Below are 24,230 nucleotides of genomic sequence, written 5' to 3'. Positions count from 1 at the left end.
TCCATATTAGGGACAGCTGTAGCCAATCCTCTCCGTAGAAGTAGAGGGAACTTTCTCCTAGCCCCCTGACCCCAAAGGCCACAGAGCACAACTGTGGGAAGGAAAGCAATGTCCAAGACCATCTGAAGAGGGAAAATCCCCACGACCCTCAGTGTTGGGAGGGTTTTGTGGAGTGAAAGCGTAGCTCCCTGATAGAATATGTGCTTAGCATGCACAAGGCTCTGGATCCTGAATCCAGCACAACAGAGGGAATCTTTGAGGCCTAGAGAGAAGCCAAGGGAGGAAATCCCATTAAGGGAAACCCCACAAGTCAGAAGTGAGGCAGAAACAAGCCTGATGTATGTAAATCCTGGTGGGAAAGTGCAGGGTGTTTCTAAGGAGGAGGTGCCTTTTGCACAATTGGGACAGGGCCAAGCTGAGGGTCTGAATTTTTTCCCCGAGGTGGTAAGCCATCATGGAAGGTTTTTGTGGTGAAGCACAAGAGGAGTGAGCTGATTTAGAAAACCTTGTGTGGTGTTCAAAGCTTTGCCTTCCTTGAGTGTGGACAGCTCTGAAGAGGGAGCGCCCAGAGAGAGGAAGCCGAGGACACTGTCACTCTAGAATCGCAGCTCATTAGATGACTGAGGGAACAGAAGCATTTAGCCAATGCCTCAGCCTCCCTGCCTAGTCATTACTGTATTGCCACCACCATTGGGCAATAGGTTAGCATTCTTCTTCCCAGTCTCTTACAGGGAAACTCATCCTCTGACACTTCCCAGGCCTGGGAGGGGCAGCTGCACCTCAGACCTTCAAGTCCCTCTTTTTTTGGATGCAAGCTTGCTTGCTTGTATCCTGGAACCTCCTTGGTCCCTTACTCTGCCCCTCCCCACCTCCCAGTAAAAAAATCCAAACAAAAACCAACAAAACCACAAACACAACAAACCCCACAAAACCTGAGTGCTGACAGCTTCGAAAGCAGTAGGCTGCGTACAGATCCAGCTGCCAGCTCAGCCCACCTTGACTCGGTTTTAAAGAGGGTCCCAGAGTGCAGCTTCACACTCGGTCCACCCACACCCTGCTTCTTCCTTCAGAAATACAGTATCCTGTGAAGATCGCATACTCTCAGTATAGTAGATACCTGAAGGCAGACAACATGATCCGGGTCACAGCCGTATGCAAGGTGCCTGATGAGGCCGAGGTGGTGGTGGAGCGGGATGTCATCCTGGACAACCCTGCTTTGACCCTGGAGGTAAGAGGATGGGAAGGGTGCCTCCCCCAGTCCTAGGAACCCCACTAGCCACCAAGAAGTGAACAGAAAAGGCAGGGTTTCCCCTAGGAATGTACATAAGAGCCTCACAGATCTGGCTACCCTTTGTCTACTGTATCTCTGTATAGTGCTTGCTTCTTCCTATATAATCCCACTGCTGGCTTCCTGAGTCCCCAGGGATCCAGGCAATTGTGTCTTCCCTGGTCCTGCCTCTCTTAAGCTAGTTTCTAGGGTTCCCGGTGTCAGGAAAGGGGTCCCAGCGTGTTCACTGTGATACAGGGTCCCATTTTGCATGCAGCTACTGTTTTGCTGTCCTGTTTAGTCCACTGTGCTTCAGGACAGGGGTGGTTCCACCTCAGGGCTAGACAGTCAGTGTGGAGTAGTAATTCCAACCTTGAGCCTTACTCCTAAAGAGACTTGGCCTTGTATCTGGGCTCCAGTATTTGTCAGCATGGAAAGTGAGTAAGCCCTTCAGCTAAGTCTGTTGCTCCAGCTCTGTCAGAGGAATGAAAAGATGCTTTCCTTGCAGGGTGTCACTTCCTTAGGGTAGCCACGCTTGATGGATTTCACAGATCAGGCCTGGTCACCCAAACATTCTAAACGTTTGTCTCACTGAAAGTACAATTTCATATAACAATTTGTCTGATAGTCAGTGCCAGTGGAACTAGTGTTAAGACTGTTCTGGGGTCATCTCACCACATAAAACCTCACCAAACAGAAACAGCATCCTCCATGGGTCGGGACTGCAGCCGAGCTTGTGGCTCTGGGCTGCCATTCTTTCTTTCCCAGAGGGAAGCTGTTGTTAGTTCCTGTATGGCTCTTGCATGGTGCAGCCTCTTTTGCTTCACAAGGAGTTTCCAAGAAGCTCTCCCTGTCCATCTCTGCAATATGACAGACAGCTGAGTGTTTTCTCCAACTCCCAAAGCTGGGAAACAATACTTGATGGTGACCATCTCAGCTATAAAATATATTTTGTCCTAAAAAGATGAGCATTTAAATTAAGTTAATTTCCCCCCCATTTTATTCCTAATCCTCAAACATCCTTACATAATCATCTTTTATTCATATATTTATATTCAATTTTTAGATGCCCATATGATGTCTGATTTATCTTTAAAGATACTATAATATCTTTATCACTGATGCTGTCAAGATAAAGGCCATTCTGAACTTCCTTGATTCTTTATAAGATACACCCAATTTTCCTTCTCTCAAATACACCCTCCCGTGTTGTTGAGATTCTAGAAAATAGAGACATTTTTGACCACTAAATAAGGCGATGTGTGGTTCACTCAGAGCAGTGTCAGAAGTTCAAACTCATGAAGGGAATCTATAGAAAATGATAATGTTTTAGGTAAAATTCTCATATCTCATCTAACCGTCTGGTTGACCCCTCCCACTAGCTCATCTGCTGATTGACATGAGCTAACCTGGGGACCTTACACTGTGGGATCAGAAATAAAGTCTGAACGCTTTTCCAAAGGGGTGAGAACCTTCAAATTCACGACTAGCGTTCCACGTTCAGTCTGCTGCGTGCATCTATACTCCCAAGTTAATATACAACTATCAAGAAACAGACACTTGAAAATATAAGTGAGTGTGTTTATAGATTTGGTTAACAAACAGCAATAAAGATAAATTAATATACAGATGTATACATTTAATGTCAGCAGCAAGATTACAGTGCTACTTATGTAGCATTGTTACAGACCAACAGCACAAAACTATGCTTTTCTCTTCTAATTAATATACTTCTAATCCAATGGACAGATGACAGAAATCATGATGTGTGATATGTCTCATTTATTCAGAGTGCACTGTGATATATTGCAATGTCTGTCAAAAAATAGTCTAGGCTTTAGGACCAGGTAGGCCCTTTTCTCTCCCAGTGTGTGAGCTTCCCAGGCTGTCAAATTAGTTTGAACTTGCCCTTTTACACCATACAGTGGTAGCCATGAGCACTAACAAGAAAAACAAACAAACAAACAAACAACTAACTAACTAACTAACTAACTAACTAACTAACTAACTAACGTAATAGCCTCCAGGGTTCTCAAAGGAAGAAAGAGAGAAATGTGCTGGTCACGAAATTTCAGCATCTATTCCAAAACACTGTCTTCCCTTTCCATGACGTCATTTGTTCCTTCTAGATGGGGAGATAAATAATTATCCCTCCTTATCAGCCATGTCTGCCCAGATCATGGCTGACATTTAGCAGATAAACAACAGTCCTCACCTTTTGGGGTGAGTAAGTAGTTTATGTTGATTATATGGCCCCAAATCCCGCTGTTGTCTTCTATGACTCCAGCCTCCTGAGTGTACACACACACACACACACACACTGTTGTGTGCACACACGCCCAAAATTTTTAAGGGAAAAAAAAACCAATAAGTAGGAGGTTCACGAAAACTAGCTGGCAGTGGGCTGTCCTCAGAAGCAGGAGCTGCCTGTTCTTGATGAACTGAACTGGGGTTGTGAGCTTGTCTCAGTAAGCTTCCAGTCACAGAGAACAGCACAGGTCTCTGCCTGAGCTGTTTCCCATATATAGTGTGAGGATAATGGTAATGTTTTGGCACCCCACATGGATCTTAGGACACCATCTAATTCTTGAGACTGAATGAAATGGCCTTCCCTTCTACATCCTAGGCAATATTTCTCTCTCACCGTATCCTCATGCTCGGCTCTCACAGGGTAGCAGGTAGGGGCCACATACCTAGCATCTTAACTCATGGGCCCTTCCTCCAGGTGCTGGACCAGGCTCAGGTGCAGAAGCCTGTGATCGTGCGGATGCTTTTCTCCAACCCCCTGGATGAACCAGTAAAGAACTGTGTGCTGATGGTGGAGGGCAGCGGCCTGCTTCGTGGCAGCCTCAGAATTGAGTGAGTCCTGGGCCTAAGCAGCTTTGTGGGGATGGCTAAGAGTCGAGCAGGAGGGCCTGTCCAGAGCCGTTAGGTAGTAGACAGTCAGAGTACCCTCTGACCTTGAACCTTCATTCTTTGTGGCCCTTGGTGTCCAAGAATCTGCATTTGGTTTGGAGTTCATCAAGCTTGAAGTCCTAATTGCAAGTGCTAAAATCTGATCTTAAGGGCTTAGCATATCTGGGAGACCATAGACTATCTGCCCCCTCCCTAGCTGGATGCCACAGAGTTAAAGGGAACCAGCTCACACCGAGAGACAGCTAAAGGGAGCTGAGGAAATGGTGGCTTTGCCTTATACCACTAGAACAGGCCTTGGAGTCCTCTAGGGCCCGTGTAGCCTGAGCCCTCTGGATTTCACAGCAACACTAATCTATGTCCTCGCCCATCAGTGTCCCAGCCCTGCGCCCCAAGGAGAAGTCCCGGGTCCGATTTGAGATTTTTCCCACTCGGAGTGGCACCAAGCAACTGCTTGCCGACTTTTCCTGCGATAGATTCCCTGCAATCAAGGCCATGCTGCCCATTGATGTGTCCGAGTGACCTACCCATCGGCACTCCCACAGACCTGGGTAACGCAGACCAGACAGCGCTCTCCTGTGGAGTGAAACTGTTGTCTATGCTGTCCAGCCTGAGAAGCCCTCCGTGTCTCCATGGCTGCCAGATATGGACTTCTAGCAAGCCTCCCCCAAACTCAACCCCCTTCACTTCAAGCTAGGCCAGGTCCCCCCTGGTCTGGGACTTGATCAGTTTTGCACATTTCCTGATTGCTTCCCTTGGAGATGGCCTGTTCTGTGAACCCTTGACCCCGCTGATTCCTTATACCCGGCAATGCTGTACACAGAGCAGCACCGGAGCTCAACACATATTGGGAAGAAGCCAGCCTGGACTGCTTGCTGATCCTAGTCTGCAATTTGGATACCCTGTTCCTCCCTCAGCCTCCATGGAAGGCAGGGAGTAGTCACATACCACACCACTCACATCCTTACAGTCAAAATAAATGCCAAACAAGTGCAATTATACAACACCAGTTCTATCAGATTGCTTTGCCTCAGGTGGTAAGGGAGAAAGAGGGGCTGGGATCACCTCCTCTAGAGAAGGTCCAGATTTGGGAGGGCCTTGTCCATTGGGTACCAATGTCCACAGGAAAATTGTTCACTCTTTGCAGCTTCAACGGCAAAAATAGGGAAACACTGCCAGTTAGCTCTGGAAAATGTCCCGAGGTAATTCCACAAATGAAATGAAGCTGTCATGGCAGGCTCTGACTCAATAGTACTCAACCTGTGGGTTCCGACCCCTTTAGGGGTTGAGTGACCTTTTCACAGAGATTGCCTAAGACCATCAGAAAACACAGATATTTTCATTAGCATTCGTAACAGTAGCAAAATTACAGTTATGAAGTAGCAACAAAAATGACTTGTGGTTGGGGTTACCACAGCATGAGGAACTGTATTAAAGGGCCAGAGCACTAGGAAGGTTGAGACCTAATCACTGTGCATGTTTAGGAAACTCTTTAGGACCTTTGTGCGTGTCTCAGAAAGAGAAAGAACTTCCAAGTATTTTCAGGAAACTTAGGCAAAATGGGCTCTGCCCGCACAGGGCTGTCCCCTGCTGTGTTGGTCCATTTTCAAGGGCCTAATGAAATACCCGGAGCTGGACCATATCCAAAGAAGGGGGTTGTTTCACTCACAGATTGGAGGGATGAAAGTCCAAACAGCATGACAGTGGCTCTGATAGGGATGTCATGGCAGTTGATAGACATCTATACAAGAAGAGAGAGTCACATGGCAAGAAAGGACACCAGCAAGTAAGGCAGGGCCAGGGCTGATGTGTCACAACAATTCATTCTCGTAACTCGGGGTCTCATAAGAACTGCATCCCCCTCCAGAAAGTAGTACCCACAATGGCTGCCCAGTATCCCTTTCCTGAAACTCTCCATCCATCGTTTCTTAACATAGCCACACTGAGGACTTGGTTTCTACTTCATGAGCCTCCAGTCAAAACTCAAACCCCCTCAAACTGTAGCACTCCCCTGGGCCAACCCCTTCTCCTTGCAGCCAGAAGAGCCCATGTTTGGCAGCTAGCCACAGCACTGTTGCCCTTAACAAACTCAGACAATGCCTCTGCATTTGCCTGTAAATAACCCCAGGCAACTGAGCACACACCTGCATTCCCAGCTCTTGGGAAGTTGTGACAGGAAGATCACAAAACCAACCTGAGTGAGCTATGTAGTGAGACCCTATCTCAAACAACCAAAATAATCTCAGGCAGACCCCATTAGTTCTCCTGTCGCTCTACTGACCAGTCAGGCCATTCTGTTTTATTTTTGCAAATTTCAGGAACCAGTCTATTCTAAACAGAAATTGCCACTTCACGTCTGGCCCAAAGCCTGCTCCCTTTATACTCAGCTCAGGCCTCCCTGGTGCCTGTGAAGGAAAAGCCATCCTCACCTTTCCTTTCCTTCCTGTTGAATTACAGCAGGGGGGGACTATTCACTGGCACTGATGCCCCATGGCCACGAGCCTCACTTGTGAGTTGGTGATTAAACGCAGCCTTTGCTTACAGCATGCCCTGTAACATAGAAAGCATGGCTTTGGCCCGAGAGGTGCACATGCTGGCTCCAACTGCCCTAGAAGAGTACAGAAGCACTTTGTGATGGCTTCAGGCCAGATCCTGGCCTAGGAAGCTCACATCCACTTGCCCATCAGTGAGTACGCATGGACAGGCACACTGGGCTCACCAGCCTGTCCCGTGGGGGAAGGCAGCACCTGAATCTCTATCCACATTTGCTCCCAACAGCAAACTTTCCCCAGAACTCCTATCTAGCCCTGACTCTGATGGCTGAGGGCAACTGGGTCCTACGTCTCTACTGCAGAGAGGTCCCCAGCTATGGAGGACAGGGGGATTATAACTCTGTTTGCAACCTTACAACTCTATCTCCTTCTCTTTTGGTGACTCCTGGGGCCTTCCATTCACCTTGAGTTGGGGATACAGATATCCATTCTGTCTCAGAGACTCTGGCTCAGCCTCCAGTGAAGACTGAAGTAAAATAGACTCTCACTACTGCTCTGGCCTCTGATAGGAAAATCCAGAGCGTTTCCTTACCTCGCACTCGGAGGAGGCTGGTCTAGGCTGATTCTTCAAGAGCAGGGTGATCTGAGTTTTCCAGTTACTCACTTTGAGCCAGACTCTGTATTGTGCAGGGTTCAGAAATATCAAAACCAACACCAGAGTGATGATTGCCTTTGGCTTCCCACCCTCAAGGAGGAGACAAAGCATTTAAAAAAAAAATCTATGCCAAGTGTCTATTCAACCCACACACAGGTCTTGAGAAATAAATCTAATAAACTTCTCACCCTACTTAGGCTCTGGACTATTTGAGGAACAAAACAGGTGGGAGAGATGGACCTGTGGCCAAGAGTAAAGGCTGCCCGTCTACCTGGGTTTGATTTCCAGCCACAACATGGCCACTCATAACCATCAGTAACTCCAGTCCAGGGAATTGGATGCCCTCTTCTGGCCTCCATAGGTACTAGGCACATATGTGGTGCACAGACAGACATTCAGGCAAAACATTCATACACATAAAATAAAAAGAATTTAAAGAAAACAGTATGATAGATGACATTTAAAATTACATGTTTTGTGTCTGCTCATGTCCCACTGACTTAGTAACGTGGCCACAGTTAACCAGCAGGTCAGACAGGAAGTGTGGCTGTCAGGTGGGGCACTTGTACTGAGCTAATACATATAGTTTCTATCACTGTTACAAAAAAAAAAAAAAAAAAACCCTACCCACTAGCCGCCAGGATTTCATTTCCCAACACATGGGCAATGTGGGACGAGAACCTGCAGGAAACCCAGGGAAGCCAAGAGCACCAAATCCTTCACATCTGATTATTCTTTCCAAATTACCCATCAGGCAAGTCTCCATCCCCTGTCCCTGTGTGGTGCAGAGAGAAGCTTCAAACTTGTACAGGAGGAATTGCCCCTTGTAAAGAAGAGGCCTTTCCCAAGGTCAGACCACTGATTACTTAATCCTCTCTACTCTTCCCAAATTGGGGTTGCCTAAAGCTACCCTGCAGAGTCCCAGCCATGCTTTGTGAAAAACATTCTCTAGCCTTTGAAACCAGATTTGTTGTTTAGAGCTAGGTGGGGGTACCCAATCTTAGCTGTTAAAGAAGCAAAGTGAGAACCCTTTGAGGCCAAAAGTAAAAAAATAAAATAAAATCAGTTAGGTCCTTGAGGATATGGGATTAGAAGTACATGAAAATTACCAGAGGTGACACTTAATGCAAAGAAAAGAGGGACAGGTAGAGACTGGCCCTGAAGACTGTGGTCAGGCCTGACTCCTGTGAAAGGAGAAGCAGAAGGGACTCGGGACACGGCATGGCTCTAGGAAACCCTCAGCCAGCCCCATGGGAAGCTGTGTGCAGCGACCTCTCCCATGGAAATATTTACATTTACATTGGACAAACTAGCTGTGCTTGGTCATGGCGGGGGCTGTCCTAGAAGCCCATAGCCTCAGCTCAAAAGTTGAGGTATATCCCAGAAAGCATCAGGAAAATCTGAGTCAGCCCACTTCCATGTCTACCGTGTGGATCCTGGAGGTAAATCTGACCCCTTTGTAAACTCTTACAAAGCAGACCAGGTCGCTTCACCTCTGCTTGTTTTAGCCAGCGAAATGGTCCACAGAAGACAGAATATGCATGAGAAGAACAGTGTGCTTCATGAGAACACTTTAGATTCCTTATTTTAGTTGTCAATCTTATGGCACCTCACTCTCAGCATGTGAAGAGATAAGGTAGCTGAGCATCCAGTGAATCACAGCCTTCGAGGAACTCAGAGCTTTGACATTGCATTTGCTGACCCAAAACTATCAACCTCCAGAATAATGTTGAAGTGAGATAACATACATTCTTATTACTTAAGGCACTTCCGATTAAACATGTTCTGGTTAAGTGTCCTAGCCAATTTATTTTATTGATATTTTGAGCTGCTCACATGTGTCAGACATTGTTCTAAGAGTCAGGCATACCAAGATGAGGGAGGGATCCCAGTCCCCAACATCACTGAGAACATCCCTCAGAGAACGGTGCAGAAAGCAAACATCATGACAATGAAGATACTCAGTTAATAGGAAAAGAAAGCAGAGGAAAGGAAACAGGAGACAAAGCCATTTCACCTATGCAAACAGTGTTGGCATGGCGGACTCCAACCCAAAATATTAATAACACATTAAACGTGAAAAGCATGAACACCTCAATTAAAATATAACTCCTGCATGATGCTCGAGAGGCTCAGTGCGTAAGAACATGTGCTGCTCTCCAAGAGCATCCTGATTCAACTCCCAGCTCGCACAGAGTGGCTCACAACCCTCTGTAACCCCAGCTCCAGAGAATCCGATGCCCTTCCCTGTAGAGCATGGGAATCCACATGTTGTACAGACATGCATGCAGGCAATGTATTCACACATTAAAAATCAAAATGAATATAATTTAAATATTTTTTAAAGATAACTACTGTCAAATTGGATTCTTAAAAGCAAAATCCAACTACACTACAAAAAATGAATCCGAACTATAAAGTTCATATGAATTGAATGTAAAAGGATTAAAAAATATGTATTTTTTACATATTGTACAAATGGTAACTTAAAGAAATCTGGAAAAGTTATACAAATATGTAAAATAGAAAAAGATGTTACCAGAGACAATAATATTTTCTAATGGCAAAATATCAATACATCAAAAAAATTTTAAATTGTAAATAACTTCAGTTTTCTTTGACCATGAGGACATCAATATCAAATATGCCTGCCAAGCTCCCAAATGTATGAAAAGTAATTGAAAGCCTTCAAAGTAGCAAATAGATGACAGGGAAACGTAAAAGAGGACTCCTCTGTGGAATTTTAACATGTATTCACAGCTCATCAGCATGTGTAGGATGCAGCTAAAGTACAGTCTGAGAGAAATTTATAGCAATATGCTCCTAGATAGATAGCCCCAACTCCTATTTTTTATGCTTTATCATGGTAGAAAAAATACATACTCAATACAAATCATATTCAGATTTTGAACTTTGATTTTTTTCTAGAGTTGTGGTATATAGTGCCATCTCTCAGAATGCTTAAGTAGCATTGTGTGTCCAGACTATGAAGCTTGGTAGATTAGGCATATTACACACATTTTAGCTGGTGACATTTTTTGAGGGTAAGATTATTTAATGTTTTATTAGCACATATTAGCATATATTCATACACAATAAGGTTGCATTGCATATTTGTTACTGTTGGGGATTTTTGTGTCAAAACAAAACTAACAGAAGCACTTAAGGAAAGATGTTTATTTTGGCTCACAGCTCCAGGGTGTACAGTCCACCATGGTGGAGAGGTCATGGCATCAGGAACATGGAGGCTGGTCACATGACACCCATGATCAGGACACAGAAAGTGTGAGTTTTAGCATTCAGCTCACTCCCTCCTTTTGATTCTGTCTGAGGCCCTCAGTCACGGACCCACATTCAGAATATGTATTCCCACATCATCTAGGTAAGCTCCCACAGCTCTACCCTGAAGCTTGCTTAATTCAGTGGTTATTTGTGAAACCAGACCAATCCAATTTCCCTGAGACCCTGATGGATAGACAGAGGGAAAGCTAACACTGTGTCCTTGCCCAGGAGCAGTCAAGGCCGAGACTGGGGCCAGGGCCCCAAAGGAGTTATGGTTTCAGCTCCTGAGAACTCACATTTCCCCTCTGAAGAGCTGTGGTTGTCTTAGGTATCCTGTGTTCTCTTTGTCAACATCGCTTGATTGAGCTTTCTTCGTGGCACACTCCCCCCTGGAAACATATATAAGACGCTGTATTTCTTAATAATCTTGTTTGGCATACTCTGTCAGCATATGCAGATTTCCTGATGCTGGGCTTTCTATCTTTCTCATCTTCCCATCTTTTGGCTCTACCACTTAGGACCCTGTTACTGAAGAACAACCTGTTGGTCCAGGTCAGTTCTAGCTTTTGTCCAGGTGACAGTATCACCAACTGAACACTATGAGTTTCATACATGCATACACTGTATTATGCTCACGTTCGACCCCTCTCACTCAAACTAATCCCTTTTCCTTCCAACTAGTTCCCCTTCTGCTTTCATGGATTTTTGTTGTTGATGATGATGACCAAACGAGTGTCCTTAGAGCTGCTTATAGGAGCAGGACCACCTCACATAGTTGTACACCACAGAGAAGATGGACCCATGAAATGTGTTCTTCAGCTCCAGTGCCCCTTCTTCTGGTAAGCTCCGTAGCTGTTCCTTCCCCAACCACATGCACATACACAGACATGCACACACTCACACATACATGCACACATATATGCACACACACATACACACACACAAAGGACCAAACAAGTCAATGAAATTGGGAATAATGAATGTGGTGAAATGACTAATGGACAAGGCTGGAAAGGATGCCATATATAACTCTACTAATTACTGCCCGAAGTATTCTATAGATGTTTATTTAACCCTTGCAACAGTCCTTAAGGAAAGTGTTGCTATTATTTCAATTGTACAAATGAGGCAGGTAACAAGAGTTTCTAGGTCAGGGATTTCCCAGGTTCAAAAATGGCAGAGCCAGGAAACATCTCCAGGTGGACTGTCTCAATCTGTGCATTATGCCTAACTGCCTACACAGAGGCTACTGTGTGACCCAGTGGTACTTTTTATTATGGGTTTCCAGGAAGTCATGGAGGTAAATAACACAGAAACACAAAGATGAGGCTGGGTGCCATTGTAGACATTTTCAGATGCCTCCTCCCAGCAAGGTTCAGCAGCTGCTACACCACTGGCAGAGGACACAAGAGTCCCTTTTCCCAGAATCAGCCTCTTTACCCTTGCCCCCTGCTCCATCTCTAGGTCAATTCCTCTACAAACCTTGATTTCAGTCTCAGACAGTCAGACTCAACACAGAACCTATGCTTCACTAGGAACTCATGTCATTACGGTGTTGTTTCCTCTCTGGAGCCTTCATAAGTGAACACGTTATATAGTGGTACTAATAAGGAAGTGGATTAGAGACGTCGTCCCCCTCCCTTGCCTTCATATTAGCCTTCCTGTACCTTTATAAGTCACACTGTGCTCAGGCTTTATATGTTGAGGGCTGGATGATGAACCAGGGCTTTTTCTGAGCCTCTGACGTATGGAGAAGGGATTTAGTTCCTTCTCTAAACCAGGATCATGCTTAGGTAATGGCCTAGGACCAAGGCCTTGTAGGAACTATAGCTTCAGATCCTGAGACCACAGCTCTTCCTACCTTACAGGGCTGTGGTTATCAGTCCCGAGCCCTTATATGCACAGTCTGTAATGTTGGTGAGATGCCCTGGGTTCCCTTGTGCAATATTGTTTGATTTGCTTCATACTGACTTTGCCTCCATTGTATGATAGTTTCTGCTAACTCTGTCCCATATCTCCCCTAAAAATAATATATAAGATGCTGCTGTGCTTCTTAATAAGCTTGCTTGACATAAGACCATTTATGCAAGGTCTCCTGGTCCCAAACTTACTTCTCTATCTTCTGTCTTCTTTATCTCCTGATCCCCTGGTCCTATTGCTCAGGATCCTGTCACTGATAAGCAACCGACTGGTCCAGGTAATTTATAACCAATCTATAATAGATTGTCTTTCTTTCTAATGAAGTTTCAATATTTGAACACATGCAGCCACATTAAGGTATTTTGCACAAACATGTTAACATTAAAACATCTTAAATATGTAAAAATATAAGAGGATTTGCTGTTGTTTTAAAGTAGAAAATGACATCCCCCCCCACACCTCCCAGAGGATATACTGCAGTGTATTCTTCCCAGTATTTTATAGTCTTTAGAAATAGGAAAGAGACACCTCCTACTGGTCTGTGGTAAATAAATCTGATGGCCTATGCTTGAGCTTGAATTCTGTGGGGTTGAGGGTTTAACTTTCCAGAATGGTTTGTGTGTTTTAAAATATGGCAGTGACATACTTCATCCTACATGCTGTGATCTTCTGGTGTCACCGGGCCATAAAATTACCAGGCCAAAATTTCAGTGAATGATAAATGTTTAATTAATCCCTACTATGGTCAGGTTGTAAGGATTTGGCAGCAATGCTTGGTGATTTTTACAGGCTTGTGGTCACACAGACTGGGAGACTCAGAGTGGGGGTAGGGGATAGATGACACTGTGAGGCTCCAATAGAACCTTACCACAAATCCAAAAGTGCTTAGTGCTGGGAAACAGTCGGCACAGGGTGTGGTGCTTATATCTCACTGTAATTGAGTGTTTAGAGTCACCTAGGAGACACACCACACCTCTGAGCATGCCTGTGAGGGTCTTTCCAGAGAGAGTTAACTGAAGAGTCGAGACTTACCCTGAATGAGGGGAGCACATGCCTTGGGCTGGGGTCCTAGAGTAAAGAAAAGGAGAACACTTGCAGAGCACACCACCACATACCTCTCTCTGCTTCCTGAATATGGGCACACGGGACCAGCTGCCCCACTTGGCCGCTGTCACAGCCAGAGCTGCTCTTACTGTCCTTCCTTCCCTGCCCTGCCATGATAGGCTGTACTCTCAAAGTGTGAGCTAAAGTAAAGTTGCTGTTTTTAAGTTGCTTTTGTTAAAGCAACAAGAGAAGTAACTAATGTTTAGTGGAAGTTTGGCAAACTAGAGTAGAAGAGAAATGTTGGCTGCAGAGGCCTGACTCATGAAGTTTCAGAGAAGGGCAAAGACTCTGTTGGGACCTAGGATGGGGACCATCCATCCATGCTACACTCATATAAAAAATCTGGGAGGCCTGCTTTTCTCTGAGGGGAGTCAGAAAGGGGATGGATCTGAGGGAGAGGGAAGGTGGGAGAGAGTGGGGGAAAAGAAAGGAGGAGAGACTGGTCAGGATGTGATATGTGAGAGGAAGATTTAAAAAAAGAACTAAAGGAAAAAAGAGAGTATCTTAATAAACAAATCTACATGTAAAAACAAAGAAAAGGAAATAACCTGGCTACATTCTGCCCACATCCTGAAAATCTGAGTGGTGATGGATTCAAAAGAAATAAGCCAAATTGGTTGGTGGAAGAAACTGCATGGCAGATCGTTCTGTAGACTGTGAAATGGTTGCTGCTTGTTATACTTAGATCTGTGTTGAGAGCATACAAATAAGTAGGATATGTGCATTGTGGTGAGAGTACCAAGCCAAATGCTCATTCAACGTATTTGTGCCAGAAAGACTTATTCAACAAACAAACACATTGAGACAAGCAAGTTTCAATGCAAAACAAGTAACACAAAAAAACTAAGACAAAATGTCCCCTCCAAAAGCACTTTACCAATCCCATAGCCAATAGAGTGACTTAGATGAAATTCCAGACAAAGAACTCAAAAAGAGCATGAATAAACTTGCGGGTGGTTTGAGAACGATATGGATAACCTCCTGGGAATGTAAATGGCTGGATTAAATGAAAGAAGCCATTCGATTTTGTGAAAATAGAAACCAACAAAGACAGAAATACTGAAGAAAAACCAAGCTGAAAGGAAATTGAAAAGGAGATTTCATAAGACAAAAAAGCAACTCAAAGGAGAACCCCAGGGCAGAACATCAAGGCCCGGAGACAGCGGAGAGGAGTTAGATCATACAGTCAAACTCAATGGCAAATATTCTAAAATACAAAAGGAATATACAAGATCTTTGCAACACCATGAAAAGGCCATATCTGCAAATTATAGACAAAGGAGAAAATTTCTATAGAAAAGTCAATAAAATATTTTCAGTACACTTATAGAAGACAACTCCTCAAATACATGGAAAGAAATGTCCATTCAGTACAAGAAACCCAAATAGACAGAGCCAGAAAAAAAGAATTCCCCACATAATGTTATAGTTTTAAAAAGAAAAGAAAGAAACCTAAATATTCAGAACAAAGAAAATATATTAAAGTGGCAGGAGAGGGGCTGAGTCACATACATAGGCAGATCCATGAAAATAAAAGCCAATTTCTCAGTGGAAACTCTAAAGCTCAGTAGGGCTTAAAAAGATGGACATCTGAAGGAGCTGAAAGGATTTGTGGCACCATGAGGAGAGCAACAATACCAACCAACCACAGCTCCCACCAGCCTGGGAGCACTTAGGGAGGGATCCAGCGCTTCAGTTGAATATGTAAGAGTGGAGGGCCCTGCTGGACATAGGTGGAAGAAGAGAACCTTGACCGCATGAAGGCTGGATGCCCCAGGGGGTGGGAATTTTGAGGGTGGGGAGGTGGGAGTGGGGGGGGGTAGATAGAGGTTACATCCACAGAGAAGAAGGAGGAGGGGTGAGGGGATTGGGGGTTCCTGGGTGGGTGGGGGATGGGGTAAGGGGACAACATATGAAATGTAAATAAAACATCCAATAAAAACAAAACAAAACAAAAACAAAGACAAAAACTGTTTATGGTACTTGCAGTCAAACTTAGGGACCACAAAAAAAAAAAAAAAAAAAAAAAAAGATGAACATCAAGTTCTGAAAGACCAGAGCCACAAACCCATGTTATGGTATCCAGCAAAGCTGTCACAGATCAAGAAAAACTTTACATGTCCAAAATAGGCTAAAACAACTTACAACCCCTGAGCCAGCACTCCAAAGGATATTGGAATCAATACTATAGATGGAAGAAAATTATAAACTCATGCAAAAGCTACAGCAAAATCAAGAAAGACATCTGGATAGTTACTGAACAAATAGGACTAAGAAAACACTAAACACTATAAAATTAAAAATGAGAAAATTAATACATTTTTCAGTAATAACCCTGAATATTGAATGGACTCAGTTCTTCATTCTACCAAACAAACTAGAAGACGGGATTAGAGAGTAGAATCCCTGGGATGGTAAGATGACTCAGAGGGTGAAGGCACCTGCTGCTAAGCCTGGTGACATGTGTTAGGAAACACTGACTCCTAAGAGATGTCCTCTGACCTCCATGCATGCACCATGGTGTGTGCACACATGTCTACACACACACATACACACATACACACATACCAAGTAGATAGATAAATAAATAAATAAATACATGTAATGAAAAAAACAGGATCCTTGTGATTACTGCTTTAAAGAAACACACTTCATCATCAAAGATAGACACAGCGTTGCCCACGTGACTGCCTAGCATACGTAGTACCCAGAGGTATGCAAACTTCTGAAGGAGGAAACCCATCAGTAGTCTTTCCTAGCTAGCTATGGTCCATGCATGTTACAGTACCAATCTATCAGTTAATTGTACTATAGTGGTATGACTGTTTCAGGGGAAACAAACCACCTTTTGATTGAATTTGAAATCCACTCCATAGTCCATGCCTGATTAGGTAGACCAACTCAACTTTATGACTGAATTGTCATTGACTGCCTCCCAGAAATGGAAGATAAGACCTTATGGCCAGAGACACCATGTACTTTGGACACAGGACTTGGAGGAATAAAACTAAAACTGACCTGGAAGTCTCCCTGAGGACTAGCTGTCACAGTATCAGAAAGTGCTATGGATGATACCAGGGGAGAAGAACAATCGGTAGCCCTACTCAGCAACAAGCCCAGGAACCACAACAGTGACTGGCCAAGAAATATCTCCAAATAACATGATAATGGCACTTTTGTCTTGGGGATAACCGATGGATGTTTAATGCCTGGCACCATGAACCTAGCCAACTAGCCATGGCTGGAAAAATCATGGACTTAGAGGGGAGCTTACTACTGTCATTTTTCTAAATCAATGTAATTTCTAAGTATATTCTAAATATACCCACAGAAAAAATGTAGCTGTCTCCTCTTATCCAAAAAACCTCTTCTTTTTCATAAGCTTGGGGACATTTTTATTAGAATTTAAATGAATAAAAACACATAAGCAAACGACAGCAACAAAATCAAAACAATACAAGCTACTACCTGTCACAGCAGCTATCCAAAGGAAAATGGGGTAGAGAAGAGGAAAGCCCATGTCATTTGAACCAGCATGGAAGTCAGGCACAAGACAGATGTCATACGGTGGGGAAGGGCACTTCAGAAAAGTAAGGAAGTCTAAGAAGGCCAAAGGTTAGGGAAAGCAGAAGTCATGTGAACACAAAAAGGAAAGGTTACACTTTTCTGAGTAATTGGAACAAATGGGAAAACTTACAAAGTAGTGTGGCTGGGCTCTTTAAGAATCTGTACTAGAGGATTGGAATTTAGGAAAGAAAAGGGACTTTTTTCATTAAAAGAAAATTAGGACTGGAGGTGAGCCCACCTTTCTAGGAGTGGTCCCTTGGCCAGGTGACTGACCTGGCCCAAGTGGAATGTTAGGTTTATTTTAGAGAATAGACCACACAGTCTATGCTCTTGACTAGAGTTTCTTTCTTTCTTTTTTTTCTTAATGAACCTTTATTGCTTCTCTAGTATCCCCCCCTCTTAGGAAGCAATCCTAAAATCAGAAACTAGATCAGACATCAGAGACCCCAAACACCAAAGAAACTTCCTTTTGCAGCAGACAGAGACCATTACAAAGATCCACAACTGATCAAAATGCAGAAAATAAGTGACTTGGGAGTGCCCGGCTCCAACTGGTACATCTACGATACAATCTTTACATCTAAGGCTGAGAGATCATTGTATAAGATCGGACAGAAGGACAGAAAGGGACTGGAAAGATGGCTCAGTGGTTAAGAGCACTGACTGCTCTTCTAGAGGTCCTGAGTTCAATTCCCAGCAACCACATGGTGGCTCACAACCATCTGTAATGGGATCCAATGTCCTCTTCTGGTGTGTCTGAAGACAATGACACTGTACTCATATACATAAAATAAATAAATGAATCAAAGAAGAAAAAACACTTAACCAAAGCAGGACTAAAGCCCTGGAGGGCAACTCTAAGTCCTGTAGCTCCATGTCAGAAGACAGAGGGCTTACTGGAGCTATTCTTCCAGCTTTTCTGCCTGCAACATAACCCTCTCTCATGAGCTTGCACACACGGGGGGAGGAGTCACACACAAATAAATAAATAAACAAATATAAAACAAAAATGAGATAAAAATTGCAGGAATTAGGAAATGTCCTCAATAATATTCTTATATGTAAATAGCTCAGTTCATTAATAAAGAGACACAGATTGCCTCAACAGATTGAAAAGAAAACTGGATCCAACTTTCTGTTTTCACCAAGAAAGACGCCTCACTAGTATAATCACCCAGGAACTAAAAGTCATAGCATATGAAACAATCTACCAAGCTAATAGAAACAAAACAAAACAACAACAAAAAAAAACAAGCTAATGTAACTATTCTGATATCTGATAAAGACTATTTCAAATAAAAATCAATTAAAATATGAAGAAGTTCACTGCATTATCAATAAAAGAGAAGTCTGTCAAGAAACTATAACAATTGTAAATTTGTATACATGCAAAAGGATGAGATGGAGCCAGGACAGCTCACTGTAATATTAATGATAGCCAGCAGAGGGAGAGCTAGGCTAGAATTACCCTGAAACCAGTGACTACAATGGGCGTTCGAGAGTGAGAACTAAGGCCCTAAAGAATTAAAAGTACATTGGAAACTACTTAAAAATGCACTACACTCTATTCCGACATGGGAAGGGTAGGGTGTTGGTGTGGAGGTTGGATGTGTACCGAGCACTCCAATTCTCTTGGCGTCCACCTGTCACTAGCCCGTCATTGCTGCAGAACAGGCTTGTGTACCCAACAGCCTTGTATGGTGCTTTGGACTTTCATTCTCTGTCTGTGACTTTAGTTAGAACACCACGGACCCAGCACAGCATCCATCTGTGTGCAACTGGGAACACAACCTTGTTGGATCCCTAAAGGCATCTCAGAATGTTTTTTCCTTGTTAGCCTGACAGAAACTAGGATCACCTGGAGATGGGCCTCTGGGCATGTTTGTGGGGGCCTACCTTGTGTTAACTGATGGTGGTCCCCTTCCCTGGCTGGACTCCAGACAGTTTAGGTGGAGAAAGGGAGGTGAGCAATGGCACGTGTCCATCCATTGCTTTCTGCTTCTTGACTGTAAATGCAATATGTCTCAAGCTTCCTGTCACTAAAACTTCCTAGCAACAGAAATGGGACTGTAACATGTAACTGTGAGCCAAAATAAACCCTCTCTCCTAGGGGATTTTGGATTTTTTGGTCTGGGTTTGGTTTTTGCTTTTTGACAAGGCCTTGTTATGTAGCCCTGGCTTGTCTGGGACTCATTATATAGATCAGGCTGCGGTGGAACTCATAAAGATTCATCTGTCTCCCAAGTCCTGGGAGTAGAGGCATGTACCACCATGCCTGGCTCTTTCTTTCTTTCTTTCTTTCTTTCTTTCTTTCTTTCTTTATTTCTTTATTTCTTTATTTCTTTATTTCTTTATTTCTTTATTTATTGGCCTGGTATCTTACCACAGGTGGTGGTTTGAGTAGGAATGTCCCCACGAGCTCACGTATTGAATGCTTGGTCGTTAGGGAGTGGTGCTACTTGACAGGGGTTAGGAGCTGTGACCTTATTGAAGTGGGCGTGGCCTTATTAGGGGAAGTGTGTCACTGGGAATGGGCTTTGGGGTTTCAGGGACCCAAGCCAGGCCTAATGCCTCTTTCTTCCTGCTGCCTTTGGATCTGGATGTAGAACTCTCAGCTACCATGTTTGCCTATGTGTCATCATGCATCCCACCTTGATGATAATGAAACTGTAAGCACGAGCCAGTTAATGCTTTCTTTTACAAGAGTTGCCATGATTGTGGTGTCTCTTTACAGCAATAAAACACTGACTAAACCAGATGGGTACATAGGACTGTATTGCCCTAGCCCCTAGTATAAATATGTTTAAATTTTTCCATAATGAAGTATAGCATATCCATGAAAACACACACTCAGGAGATGAAATTCAGTAATGACTTCAAAGCCTCTTCAAAGCCTTGAAAAGCACTGTCAAACTTTGCAAGAGTCAGATCTACAAAACTCTTGAAATTAACCAAATTATAGCAAGCTGATAGACACTCATTCAAAACAAACTAAAAACAAAACTCCTTGCTGAATCTCAATAAAAGGACTAGACTTGTGGCATTATTTCCTGATCTATTTCTCTTCTCCATTCTCTGTGGAGCCTTAGAACCCAGAGGCCACAGTAGTTCCACCAGTGGTCAACAACCTGTGGCCATCAGAGGAGTCAGGTTTTGATAGTTCAGAAAGCTTCCCAGATGGCAGGGTGCTTGCTTGCCACATACAAAGCTCTGGGCTTTATGGCTAACACAGCCAAAGAAGAAAGAGAGCAGAGTAGGAGGAGGGAAAGACAGTTTTCTGCAGAATATTCTTATTGTTTGACCTAGAAAGATTCGTTTCCTGAAGTTATCCCCATCTGATCCGAGTTGAAGCTTTTTCTGCAGCAAAACCCTGTTTGCCAAAGCAGTCATCAGCAATTGTTCAGCATCAGGAGCTGCCTGGGACAGTGATGCCACTTGAGTTAAGCAAGACCCTGATAAAACTGTAAGATTTTGGAAGTAAAATGTCTGAAATGAAAAGATCTAACTTAATCCTGAGGACGGAGATATATCTGTACCTATGCTATGTCTGTATCTATACGATCTACCAATATCTACCTATATAATCAGTATCAATATCATCTATTTATACTTCTATATCATCTACAGATCTCTATTCTTATAGCTATATCATCAATCCATGGCTGTGTCATGTCCACAGGAGGGGATGCTCACAGAAAATTAGAGCAATCCTCAATATTTCTCATCTGTCCAGTCTTGATGCACTGCTCGATGGTGTCAGACACTTACATTTTTCTTCATTCTTTTCCTTTTTTGTTTTTCCGATGGGAGTATCTCAGTGGATGCTCTTCAAGGCCACTAATTATTTCTTCCACCATCTGAAATCTAAGCAGGACATAAAGGCTAAAGCAGAGTTATAAAACCGTGACCCTCTTAGCAAAAGAGTAGAAGACTTACTATTTATGGTGGTTTGAATGGGAATGGCCCCCATATGCTAGTATATGTCTGGTCCCCAGTTGGCAGAACTATTTGAGAAGGATTAGGAGGTATGGCTAACATGGAGGAAACATGCTACTGGAGGTGGACTTTGAGGTTTCAAAAGCTCATGTCAGGTTCTCTCTCCCCATCTACACACACAGACACACACACACACACACACACACACACACACACACACACGTGCACAAACACACATACCCCTCATGGTTATAGATTAGATGTAAACTTTCAGGTGCTGCTCTAGTGTCATGCCTGCCTGCTGCCATGCTCCCAGCCATGATGGTCAGGGACCAACTCTCTGAAACTGTAACCAAGTTCCCAATTAAATGCTTTCTTTCATCAGATGCCTTGGTCATGGTGTTTCTTTACAGTAATAGAACAGTAACTGAGACACTATTTAAAGAGTATAAGAAAATCTGTAATCAGTAGCCAACCACTAAGCCATTAGAGCAGAAATAAAAATTGCGCACTCAAAAAAAAGGTATAAATCTGATTATATGGAATGTCCATCTTTTGTTAAAAATTATAAAACCCTCTGTCCCTAGAGGCTTTGCATGTGTGACTACTGTGTCACATGTGCATCAGAGAGGAGAGAGGAGATGTCTATGCTCAGTGTTCTGTCCTATGAACATCTGAATAAAAGAAGCAAGTGGTAGAGAAATGGAAAAGAGAAACAGAAGGATGTGGGCACAAAGAAAAGAGGCAGAACTGGAGACTTGAGGGTATTAAGGAACAGTCTGATGCAAGTAGATGGTAATGTCACCTGAGACCATGGTGGGGTCCTAGCCTGTGCTGCCACTGAGGGCCATGTCTGGGTCTGTGGCCTTGCAGCAGCAGGGGTCTGTTACTACCAAAGGCCAGGTAGACATCCCTGGTCTGGGCAGCCATTCTGGGACATGTTGATGTCTGAGGGCCGTGCAGAATTGGCCCCACCCCTTGCCTGGGAATTATGGGAGAGCTGGTCCTGGGGGACTGAGAGCATGAGAGCTAAGCCTGCCCCTAGCCAGCTGAAGTACTCAGGAAAGAAGGCCCTGCACACTGCCCGGGAAGCACAGTGGACCTAGCCCTGGTTACAGGAGTTACAGATGAGCAGTCCTGATGGCATGAGCGAGGGAAAGCCCACCCTGCCACTCATCTCCTGAGAAGTGGCATAAATGAGGGAGGTACCCTCCTCCCCACAGCCCCTTGCCACCAGCAGCAGGTGAGAGACCTGGCCCTGGGGTCATGAGAGTAGGAGAGCTGGCCCTGCCCCTCACCAGCTGCAGCACTTGGGAAAGCAGGCTCTGAACCTCCCCTGAGCAGCACAGTAGAGCTGACCCTCTTGGCAGGAGGTTGGATAAGCCAGCCCCAATAACATGAGTGTGGGAGAGCTGACCCTACCACTTGTCTGCTGTGTAGTGACATGTGTAAGGAAGAGATGATTCCTCCCTCCAGGCCCTTGCCACATACAGCAGACAGAAGAGCTGGCCCTGAGGTCATCGAAGCAGGAGAGCTGGCCCTGCCCCCCACCTACTGGAGCTCTCAGGGTATTGAGCCCTGCACCTAGCCTGGGCAGCATAGTGGAACTGGCCCTGGATGTAGGAGTTGAAGGTAAGCTGGCCTCTAGGGCATGAGCATTGGCGATTCAGCCAGCCTTTTGCCCTCACTATGTGTAGCAGGAGGGAAAGCAGGCCCTACTAAGGTCATGAGAGCAGGAGAGCTATCCCTGTCCTTCACCTGCTACAGAACTAGGGAGATCAGGCCCTGAACTTTACCTGGGAAGCACAGAAGATGTGGCCCTGGTTGTGAAGAGTGTGGGTGAGCTGGCCCCGAAGGTACAAGTGTGGGAGGGCTGACCCTGCATCTTGTCTGCTGCAACATTCGGGACAGCGGGCCCTGCACCTCACCTAGGCACTACATAGAGCTGGCTTTGGTGGCATGGGCATGGATTAACCAGCCTGGAGGAAATGAGGGCAAGGAGAGCTTGGTCTGTCCTTTGCTGGCTGTAGCATTGAGTGGGCCAGCCAGGACAGGGCAGGAGAGCTAGTCCTGGTGGTGTGGGTACAAGAGAGCTGACAAGCTAACCAGCTCAGATACCTCTCAGGTCCAGTTCCAGGGCTTTGTATTGGCCCACCTCAACATCTAACCCACTGATGAACAGCTGGAGTGCAGAAGGGGCCTATCCCACAGATCCAAAGCTGCAGGATCTCCATGACGCAGGCAGACAACAGGATATCTGAGGGGAGTCCCAGGAAGTTCCAGTATTGATGGAGTAGCAGAAGCCAGAGGACTCATTGAAATGAACATTTGCAAGCAAAGACGAGTGGACAAAAGTGTATACTGTGGGACACACTGCAACACACTACAGCTTCCACAACAGTGTAGAACCAGGATACCTTGGTCCTCTCCTACAGACACTCAAGGTTTAGATCTGTGTACTCCGCATGGTTTTCACCTAGCCCAGGATGAGAGGGTAAGGGATTTTCAGGAACTCTACATTGTTTCCTATATCTTACTATGGTTAATTGGTTTGATAACCAGAAGTTCCCTCTAATAGGTAAGCAACCATATAGTCTCGGTGAGTCTTCCCACTCCATTTCCTACATCAGTGACCTGAAGTTACCAGCATTGCTGTGTGTCAGGACAGGCAATGGAGCCTGGTCAGGTTGTAGTTGAGTTATAAACAGGAAGTACATTTGCCCAGGTATGCACCAAAGACCAGATATGAAACTTTTCACATAAGTATGTCTGGTGGTCAGGGTAACATAGCCATCCTGACTAGTTAGGTCAAAGCCATGGTGAGCTCTCAGTATTCTTGAATAAAGGTGGAAGGATCCTGGCTGAATGCCTCTAGTTTGGATTGCATTGGGGACAAGTCAAACATGGGGAAAGGAACGGGTCTTAGAGTGTGTCAAGGTCTTCAATGACAACCTCTCAGAGGAAAAGGATGTTTCCCATGGGGAGGAAGGAGCTTTTAAGTGCTCTTTGCTTGTGGTCCCTCACAAGTGTGGGATGGAGAATGTGCACCTGGGTAGAGAGGTAGACCAGTTGAATAAATCTCATGTGTGGAAAG

The 24,230-nt window shown here is 44.5% G+C and overlaps 1 protein-coding gene and 1 pseudogene across 1 annotated transcript in view; both read left to right on the top strand.

The window, feature by feature from the left end:
* The window catches only part of Tgm3 (transglutaminase 3), a 34,606-nt gene extending 29,429 nt beyond the window's left edge, over nucleotides 1–5,177 (top strand). Inside the window, exons 11-13 of the mRNA XM_028756657.1 lie at nucleotides 1,071–1,228; nucleotides 3,993–4,126; nucleotides 4,555–5,177. Coding sequence (XP_028612490.1) covers nucleotides 1,071–1,228; nucleotides 3,993–4,126; nucleotides 4,555–4,702 — 440 coding nt within the window. The 3' untranslated portion in view covers nucleotides 4,703–5,177. The remainder of the gene's footprint in view (nucleotides 1–1,070; nucleotides 1,229–3,992; nucleotides 4,127–4,554) is intronic.
* A 16,535-nt stretch (nucleotides 5,178–21,712) lies between these two features.
* On the top strand, nucleotides 21,713–21,828 carry LOC114612389 (annotated as a pseudogene).
* The last annotated feature ends 2,402 nt before the right edge of the window (nucleotides 21,829–24,230 follow it).

Source organism: Grammomys surdaster, unplaced genomic scaffold (assembly GCF_004785775.1).
Source record: "Grammomys surdaster isolate TR1022 unplaced genomic scaffold, NIH_TR_1.0 129, whole genome shotgun sequence".
Taxonomy (NCBI): domain Eukaryota; kingdom Metazoa; phylum Chordata; class Mammalia; order Rodentia; family Muridae; genus Grammomys; species Grammomys surdaster.
The sequence above is the reverse complement of the archived record's forward strand: the minus strand, read 5'-3'. Positions and strand labels throughout refer to the sequence as shown.